Source organism: Lethenteron reissneri, chromosome 28, assembly GCF_015708825.2.
Source record: "Lethenteron reissneri isolate LAM-NWPU_2019-01 chromosome 28, ASM1570882v1, whole genome shotgun sequence".
Classification (NCBI taxonomy): domain Eukaryota; kingdom Metazoa; phylum Chordata; class Hyperoartia; order Petromyzontiformes; family Petromyzontidae; genus Lethenteron; species Lethenteron reissneri.
In genome coordinates this window covers 906,953-916,849 of record NC_083806.1, presented here as the reverse complement: position 1 = coordinate 916,849, position 9,897 = coordinate 906,953, and the positions used below count along the sequence as shown (strand labels likewise).

General features: G+C 45.0%; 1 protein-coding gene across 1 annotated transcript in view; it reads left to right on the top strand.

Moving 5' to 3' along the window:
• Positions 1–1,898: 1,898 nt before the first annotated feature.
• Positions 1,899–9,897, top strand: part of LOC133348742 (WD repeat and SOCS box-containing protein 1-like) — a 30,349-nt gene continuing 22,350 nt past the window's right edge. Inside the window, exons 1-3 of the mRNA XM_061561681.1 lie at positions 1,899–2,312; positions 5,371–5,545; positions 6,430–6,695. Coding sequence (XP_061417665.1) covers positions 2,273–2,312; positions 5,371–5,545; positions 6,430–6,695 — 481 coding nt within the window. The 5' untranslated portion in view covers positions 1,899–2,272. The remainder of the gene's footprint in view (positions 2,313–5,370; positions 5,546–6,429; positions 6,696–9,897) is intronic.

Sequence of the window (9,897 nt, the reverse complement as noted above, 5' to 3'; positions counted from 1 at the left end):
AATCACAATTGAGTAATTTTCAAGCGGGCTTGTTAAGCATTGGGGATGTTTGGCCAATGGCAGTCCCACTGTGTGTTTAGAAAAGGGATGAAACCGGAGAAACCCCATCCAGAACTGAGCGCGAACATACACATTCCATTCTCTTATACACACTCCACACAGAGCGCCGTCCGAGTCGGGAATCGAACTCGCGATCTGCGCCACCCTGCCACATATAAGACGTGGAGCGATTGGCATAGCGCACCGCGCTATCAATCCGGCCTCCTACGTTCGATTCCCGGCCACAGCCAACATTTGGCTGCTACAAATGTCCACATAATCAGGCACTTCGTCGAGCTATCATTTGTGAGGCCAGGTGACTTCTGAAAAAGAATCGCTCAGTGGGATCGATATGGTAAAATAAAAATACTGTAGTTTATCTTCTTGGTTCTTTCGGTAAAGTCACGTAGAAGGGAAGTAATAAAATAATAAAACATAATAAAACAATTATCACGACGTTTCGGCCACAACGCAAGCAGCCGTCCTCAGGTGAAAACCAGGTCTGTCGAGGCGACAGCGTCATTCAGAAGATGAATCCCTGCAGTCACGAAAGCTTTAAATCGAAATACTGTATTTTAGTTTAAGTATAATTATTTATTTGTAGTGATTTGTTTACCCTTCCCATAACTTTTCACTTCTATGGTTTTTGTATTGTTTGTTAATAAAAAAAATATCTTCATAGCTCATTGGATTTCTCCATGATATATAAAATAAAGATTCCAATTCAACGGCCAATATCCGAACCGGGGCCGCCAACCTCATCCATGTTCACCAAATCCGCGCCGGAGTGCGGTCAGACAACCCCAACAGGACCGCCGAGGCTTCGTGAGGGAAGCCTTCATCCAGCGGTGGATCGCTGAAGGCCCCCCGAGTTATTGTTGCTTTATGGACCACGAGGCCCTCTCGCGCTGCTGTCCCGCCACCCACGTGGGCACGCCGTAGTGGTCGCTGACGTCACGGCATGTGACTAATTAATTAACTAATCGTGGCGGCACGTATCGATCATTAATATTAACTAGGCGCGTGGCGTCACACAGATTCGGGGGAAAGCTAATTAATATTAAACTAGGACCGTTTGACGTCAATGGTCTGAACCAATAAGCTCGTGCTCAGGAATATTAATACATGAATTAAACGTGGGGCGTTGTTAAGTTTAGCCGATAGGGCCATGCGGGTTTTTTTTACCTTCATAAATCGATCATTCGCATTTTTTCCCTGCGCTGACTCGGGATCGAACGAATATCACGGCTTGAACAACCTCGCTCGCAATCAGCGAAAGACCGCGCGGGCCTCACAGGCCACACGCTGTGGCCTCGCTCCGCCAAGCGGGGGATGAGCGACAGCAAAACCACAACTCTCTCTCTCTCTCTCTGCTGCCGCTGATGCCCTCTCGTCGCGAATGGCAGATCGCGCCTCTGGCATCTTTTTATTTGCAAAGCTTCCGAAAACAAATTGTCGTAGAATTATCTTCGTAAGTTAAAAGTCGGAACCCTGATGTCACACCAACTCCGTAACGCCATCATTAATATTTACCATGAGCTATTGACGTCACTCCACATCTTAATAATCATGAGCGGAATATTATTTTCGATTGCATATTTCAGATTTACTACAATACACCCGGACTTGGACTGGCTATCGGCTGGCAAAACTCTAATTATCTCGTGGTAACGCGCTCATGAATATTCACGAGAAGGGGGCGTGGTAACGCGCTCATGAATATTCATGAGAAGGGGGCGTGGTAACGCGCTCATGAATATTCATGAGAAGGGGGCGTGGTAACGCGCTCATGAATATTCATGAGAAGGGGGCGTGGTGTAGGTGACGTCACCGCGTGGGTGGGGCGCGCGGCCTCAAAGAGCCGCGCGACTCGCGGCGGCCCCCGCAGATCCGAGGCGCTCCGCTCGCTCCGCCGCCGCCGTCGTCGTCGTTGTTGTTGCAGCGATTCGTGCAAATTCACGTCGCTCAACGTCGCAATTCCCCTCCAATCGATCTCTGGCGAATCGTTGGGATCGTGCTCTCGCCTCGATAAAGACGGCGCGTGGTGTTATTAGTGCGGCGACGGAGTGAGAGAGGTTTACCTCACAAAGCGGGATCGCCTCGGCATCGGCCACGAAGCTCTTGGCAGCGATTCCAGAGTACAACGGAGAAACGTATTTCGCGTTTATCTTTGTTTAAGTATTGCTTTCCTGTTAACCGTATATATTTTTCACCTACACAATCGACTCGTTAGATGGCCAGCTTCCCTCACGCTGTCAACGAAGATGCTATCGGTGAGTGTGGAGTCGTGGAGGCGGGGGAGGGGAGCTTGCTATGGCCGCTCTCTCTCTCTGCGTGTGTGTGGCCACGGGGGCGATCGTTACACCCCGTAGTCGTCTCTCTCCTGCTCCTCGTGGTCTGGAGCAGATTAGCGCCACCACTATCGCCGAACCAGCCTCGCCTCGCCACCATAGGCGCGAGGGGACGATGTTACCGTGGGATCGCCACGTGGGTTTTATTGATGTGCGAGTAGCACGGTGGCAAGGAGACGTTAACTACCTCGCCTGGTGTGCAGGAGGTCGTGGGTTCGATCCGGACCCCTGACGCCTGCTGCTGCTGCTGTATATTTGGAGTTTGCGTGTCTCTCATCATCATCAACATCACGGTGGCAAGGAGATGTTAACTTACTCGCCTGGTGTGCAGGAGGTCGTGGGTTCGATCCGGACCCCTGACGCCTGCTGCTGCTGCTGCTGTATATTTGGAGTTTGCGTGTCTCTCATCATCATCAACATCACGGTGGCAAGGAGATGTTAACTTACTCGCCTGGTGTGCAGGAGGTCGTGGGTTCGATCCGGACCCCTGACGCCTGCTGCTGCTGCTGTATATTTGGAGTTTGTGTGTTCGCCACGTGTTTGCGTGGATTTTTTCTCCGGGTCCTCCGGTTTTTCCCTTCACATTTTAAACATGTTTTTAGGTTACAGTATTTGGCTGCTATACATTTCCACATGATAAGCGACTTTGAGCTATCATTTGTGGCCAGGCCACTTTTAACAAAAGAGCTACATAGCTCAGTGGGCCTTATCTGGTAAAATATTTTTTTAATTGTTTATTATGGACCGCAAGCATTGAGCTGTTTTTGGGTATAATTAAACCGCGCCTTGCTGTTGGTGAAAGTTGATGATTTCACTCGAATATAATAAATGCCTCCTATCTAACTATTCCATCTCAATATTTATATTCTCGCGTATGATGGCAGCAATCAAAGGGGCTAGGGATGTGTCGATGTTGAGATCAGCTGGCCACGACGAGAGGGCATCGGGAGGACGCTCTCGTTTTGCTTTTCATCCTTCCATTGAAGCAGCGCAGACGACAGTACTGTATTGTTTGGGTTACACGGCCACAACCGCACGACTCTGGCGTGTCTTTGTTTAACATGTGCGGTTCTTTATATATATATATATCTCGGGGTATACGTATATGTATCTATGAGTCTCGTGTATTTGAATCTGTCGGTCTATATATACGAGTCTCATCAGGTATCTGTCTCGGAGTGTGTACAGTATATGTGTTTCTGAATGGGTTTACGAAGTTTGGATTGTATGCCCGTAGCCGCACTATTGTGGCTTTTCTTTAAATTTGATCTGGCTCCGTGCGTGTCTTTGAGTGTAACACTCTTTATGGATTTGAGTCTTTTTGAGTCTGTCTTTATCTCTCCGTGTCTATATGTATCTCTGAGTCAATGTTTATCTTTATCTCTGGGTTTACTATTTGGTCCATAGTTTGGGTTGTATGGTCACAATGGCACTACTGTGGCTTGTCTTCATATTTTCATTCATGAAGGAGATTGTGCGCATCGCTGTGAAAATCAGAATCTTTATTTAGACTGGAGGAATCCGATGAGCTATGAAGCTCTTTTTCACAGATGTTCAGTAGGAGTGGGTCCGCAAGTCACATGAGCATTGAGCTGCGGGCATTATTTCCAGGGGTGATGTTGGTCAATATTTATGTGGATTGAATTCAATCTGAGGTATTTCTCTGAAATATTTAGATGGAATATTTTTTTGTGGGAGGTTTTGCAGGAATCTGCGATGTTTAAGATATTTCACTGGAATATTTCTTTGGTAATATTTTTCAGAAAATGTTTTCTGGGATATTGATGCGAAATATTTCTGAATTTTTTATTAATTATATATTTGAGAAATGGTACGATCATTTACTGAAAAACTTGCAGAAATGATCAACCCTGACTCAAAAGGGGACTTGATTACCGTTGTTGACGGTCCTTTAATGTTATATTTGACAAAGGCATGAGAGTTCTGTAAAAAAAAAATTGTTAAAAAATTTACTTAAAATAATTTGATTTAAACAAATTAATTTACATTGAACTATTGTATACGCTTATTTTTGAGGAGGTGCAGTGGCCAAATTGCGTTCTGAATTCAGCAACCCCATTTTGATTCCCAGCCACGTCGAACATGAGTGGCAAGTGATATCTGAACAGGTCATGGGCCCCTTCACAAGACTGCACCCGCACAGCCCCCATAACCAGTGTAGTGTGGGGAAATCCTTTCATCCATAAGTGGATTGGTGAAAAAACGTAAATTGTCTATTGTATTTATGGACACAATACGGTAATGGTGTAGAACAATAACATGTCCCATGGTATTTTTTGTGACTTTTTGGGTATCGTAAGTTAAATATTCAGCTCTTAAACTCTATCATTTTGGAGCTTTGCGTAATTAAATGGATTCCTGCATTGCTACTCGTGATGTTGTAAGCTTTATAGACGTGCATAACTCTGAGCATAGTAACGAAGGAAGATACAATTGTAGTGATTAAGAATAAAAATGTATCCATCAATGCTGTGTTTGCATCTTATCGCATCCAAAGGACAGCGTAACCTTGTATGTATGTTAAACTGCAGCCAACCGTACTAATCGGAGGCGTGGTGGAAGGACAACAATATAAACACAAGCAGTTCTGGTATTGCAGTTCCGTTAAAAGAAGTAAACATTTTATTGAAACTTTTAAATGTCTCCCGTACCAGTCGTTAAATTGACACATTCCAATGGCAGGGATCCGTCTAAAAGATGACTACTGTTGGCCAATAGCAGCATCCACAGTATAATGTTTTATTACGTTATAAATGTGGGTTGCTTAGTGATTATGTGCATATGTGTGTGCGTGAACGTTCGTGTTGATGTGCATCCGTTAATTTATAAATTAATGTAATGGCGCCGTCCACACCACCTCCCGTATTTCCTGATGGCCTTAGAAGGTGCTCGTATCATCACGAGCACCAACAGTCTATTAAGGTCATGTTTTGGGAACTGTTTTTGTGCACAAATGCAGCCCCATCCTACCTGGTGAGCGAGCTGAGACCTCCGAGCGGGCCCCCCCGCGGCCTCAAGTCTGGCTGTGAGGTGAGGGCGGTGGCTTGGTCCCCCGACGGGACCTTCGTCGCCTGGGCGCAGGGACCTCGCGGCACCGTGCGGCTCCTGCCCTGGTCTCCCAGGCTCAACAACTTGTGAGTGGCAACAACAACACCGTTAAAAACAGATCACTCTTCACTCCTCCTGTCTACCCAAGGACATCACACAAATTAGGCAACTTTGCCGTTATAATTTAATTCCTCCTAATAATGCTTATGGGGTGGGGAGTGGTGGTGCAGTCGTTAGCCACCTGAGTTTGATTTTTGCCACAGCTGACATCGGTGGTGAGTGATATATGAACGGTGCTGGACATCCCCTCGGCTTCACCAATTCGTACTAACCAGCGCGGTGAAGTTTAATTGCAGCTTTAGAAAATGACCGGAGTACTCTGACCGCAACACTACCCTGAAGTATATGTAGATAATCGACATTTATTTGGATCAATACTTTTTGTACCAGTCGTAATTAATTATAATTACAATGTAATTGTAATTTCAGATAACATTGCTCCTGTAATTGTAATGACAATTTACCCCAGCTCTGATAGTGAGTTTAACCAATGTAGCGACTTGTTAGAGACAAGATTTGATTTGGGCAGTAGGGTGGATCAATCGTAACACTTCGGCTTCACAGCAAGTAGGACCTGGGTTCGATTCCTGACTCGGGTGCCTTTCTGCATGGAGTTTGTATATTTTCCACCTGTTCTGCATGGATTTCCCCCAGGTTCTCCAGTTTTCTCCCATTTAAAAAAAAAACCATACATTGTAATTGTTATTGGCCAAACAGCTCCAATGCTGATATTACCTGCCAATCACTCAATTGAGATTACACGCAGCAGCATCTCACCCCTCTGCTGCAAGAACTTGGGCTGACCCTCATGAAAAATAGCCTTGAGACTCTGTGAGGCTTTCCTGGGCAAACTAGTGGAATTATAATAATGATCGTCCCCCTCGTGCATGCGTGGTTGTCACTGGCCCAGACCGAGCAGCAGCGGCGAGGTGATAGCTGACGGCGATGGCGCCGTTGTTGAGGAGGGTGATGGGAACGACGTGGGGAACGACGTGGGCGGCCGTACCATCGAGTGCGGCGAGACGGTGTGGAGCCTCGCGCTGGGCTCGCCGCTGCCTGGGAAGACGAGCCGCTGCATCAACATCGAGTTCCACCGCTTTCGCTTTGACGACGACGCCCTGGTGCTCGCCACCGGCCTCGCCAGCGGCCGCATCAAGATCTGGGACGTGTATACCGGTGGGTGGCGCGGGAGTGAGGGATCATGGAAAAAAATTTGCAGCTAAAATTCCGATTATTTACTACTATATTTATCCAAGAATGTCAGCGTGTAATGTGTATGACGTCACTCCACGTCGACCAGCCCCCCCTCATTAATAATCATGAGCAGGTGACGACCTCCAAATGGACCCCCCCCCCCGCCATTAATAATAATTAGCGGGTGACGTCGCTCCGTATGCGGGGGCGGAGGCGCTTCCTCCCCCTTCTCGGTGTCAACTTACAACCCTCACTACAAAGGCAGAACCCTCACGTCACGCGAAACGCTATTGAGACATAGAAGTAAAAAGGACGTCATGATGAACAAGGGATTATAACCTTAAAATTTTATAGGTCTGTGTCACCGTGGCCTTACAAATTGCTCACGAATGGATGCAATGAATATCATGTTGCGGTCTGCTTTTCACTTGCGAGTTTCAGATTTACTGCAATACACCCGTCCTTGGACAGACAAAAGGCTAGTTATTATAATAATAATGTAATTTAATGGTATAATTTACAGTCCTTTCTCTGTTGGTGGATGAAGGCCTCCCATGCTGTGCCGGTCATGGGGATTGTTTGAACATGTTTCACCATGCTGGATCGGTGTGGGTTGGCGAAGGGAGACAACGGGAGTTGTTCAAATATGACTCGCCATTGATGTTAGCCGGGCTGTAAATGAAAGTAAGGTGCCAGTCCTTTGTGTAGTGGAGTGTGCACTCTACTGTTTTTCTACAACTGTAGCTGTACTTCACCACGCAGGTCAGTGCAGGTTTATGAAGATTGTCGGTGAGGGATCTGTTCAGAGATCGCTTACCACTGATATTAGCATTGGTCAACAATTGAACTTGGATTTCCAGGTTCACCAGTGAAATCCACGAACCACTGCATCCACCAAAACATTTATTTTAGTTTGGTTTATAGGAGTTGCTCTTTGCAATGGTACTTGAAATTGATCACTCATTTTTCAAGGTCCTTCAGAAGCGTCAAGGTTGTTTTGAAAGCAGCTTTGTGTTGTTTATCCAGGCCACTCTTGTGGCTGTTCGTATTTAATGCACAACAAAAGGGTTGGGTGGTATGTGGTGCTGTTCAACAAAAAATACTTTGCACAGCGGAGGGAACAGTAACATGCTGGTACATTTTTAGTCTGTTATTAGATTGGCAGTGCGTGCTTTACATACATTCCACACCACAGCCATCTGACCAGATTGCGCCACCACTAATATAAGCTTTCAGAGTAACAGCTGAGGTTTTTAACCAATGTAATGTTTTAATGTTCCAATGAACATTGGTTACCGGGTTCACAACGCAGTGCGAAAACCTTTGCACAGCTGCTGCGCAGAGGAACAATTCTTAATTTAGCACACGCTGAGGAGTATCTTGTAACCTTCATTATGGGTGGCAGGGTGAAGCAGTGGGAACATTTTCCACACAGCACGTGGGGCTTCGGTTTCCTTTCCTGACTTGGGTGCCTTTCTGCATAGGTTTGTTTGTTCTCCCTCTTTTGGGCATAGATTTCGTCAGGGTTCTCCATTTTTCCTCTCGTATCTAGAAAAAAAGACAATGTAACTGATTTTGGCCAAACATTCGAGTGCTGAAGGATTACCTTAAAATGATTCTACAGTGGTACCTCAGTATACGTCGTTAATTTGTTCCAAAAGGTCGGACTTATACCGAAAATGATGTGTACCAAACGAATTTTTCCCATAAGAAATAAAGGGAAAGAAAGTAATCCGTTCCAGAGTATAATAAATGATATTTTATATGGCATATTATACATTAATGGGGTTGTATAAAATAATTTAGACACTACTTATTACTAAAATGCATACATAAATTATAGCAAGGGTTGGGCACTGAACGAGATCTACTGTACAGGCAGACTGAGGAGCGGCGCTTTGTTTCAGTCGTGAACGGGGTATACGCGAGTACGCAGTGGCTCATCCCGACCCATACAAGTTCTAGCAAGCGCATCGTATCCCAAGTAAGACGTCGTATCCCAAGACATTTTTTTCCTCGTCAAAACACGACGTATACCAAATTCGACGTATTCCAAAGCGGTCGTATACTGATGTACGACTGTATTTGGATACACTTAGAAACTTGATAGGACCCTTCTGAAAGAGTATTGGTACTCACGAATGCTTACCTGCTTAAACGAGCATAAAACAATAACACATTCTGCATTATAACACAATATATAAAATGTATGGCTGGCTTATATTTTGGACTATGATCTTTTTTCAAAGTAGATCTATGAAGGGCAACCAAATGTTTCCGAACAATTTAACCTACAAATCGAGAGTACATTTTGCAATGGGAAATCTTGAAATTGTGAGGGATTATTAATAGTTTGTACCATGCTGTGAGAAATTCACGGTAATTGTCGTTTATATTTCCAGCTGGATGACACTGGTAGAGCAACTTGCAATTGTAAGGGGCTGAATAAATGTTTTGGTCAGAACATCAACTCGGTGCATTATCTTTCCTGGCTGAATATAATCAGTACTATGCTGTGAGAAATCAACGATGCTTGTCCTGTAGGTGATACGGATCCCTCCATAGGAATGTAGAAATCTATCACTGACCCAGCTCTGCCCTGCCCAATTTTCAATTGAGCAGGGAGAAACGTTTTGACACCAAGCATTTCGCATGCAAGTGATGGACAGTTTTAAGTCGCAGGCACAGGGTAGCAAACAAAACTTGATCAATTTCGATTTAAAGCTTTCGTGACTGCAGGGATTAATCTTCTTGGTTCTTTCGGTAAAGTCACATAGAAGGGAAGTAATAAAATAATAAAAATAAAACATAATAAAATAATATAATAATATAATTCTCACTAGTGGCTTTTCTCTGCCAAGCATTGGAACTGCCAGGTGACTGATTACCATGACCAAATGCCTCTACGCCGCTTGCACAACTTTATAATGAGATTGCGAGAGTGTCAACAGCCAGCACTCCAATTGGCTTCTGTGCGGCTGCCAAAGCAATTATGGTTAACGTGTTTTTGCCACATGTCCCCCTCTGCCAACCACATACAGTGTTTCTATTGGCTGATGTTTTATCGATGTTTATGTGCATTAACTTTCTTTTGGCTCGGTGTGCTACGTTTAGATGTATGGATTGAGGTAACTCATTGGCGAGGGGAAAAAGGTCATAATACATTTTCCTGTTTGGTTGATTC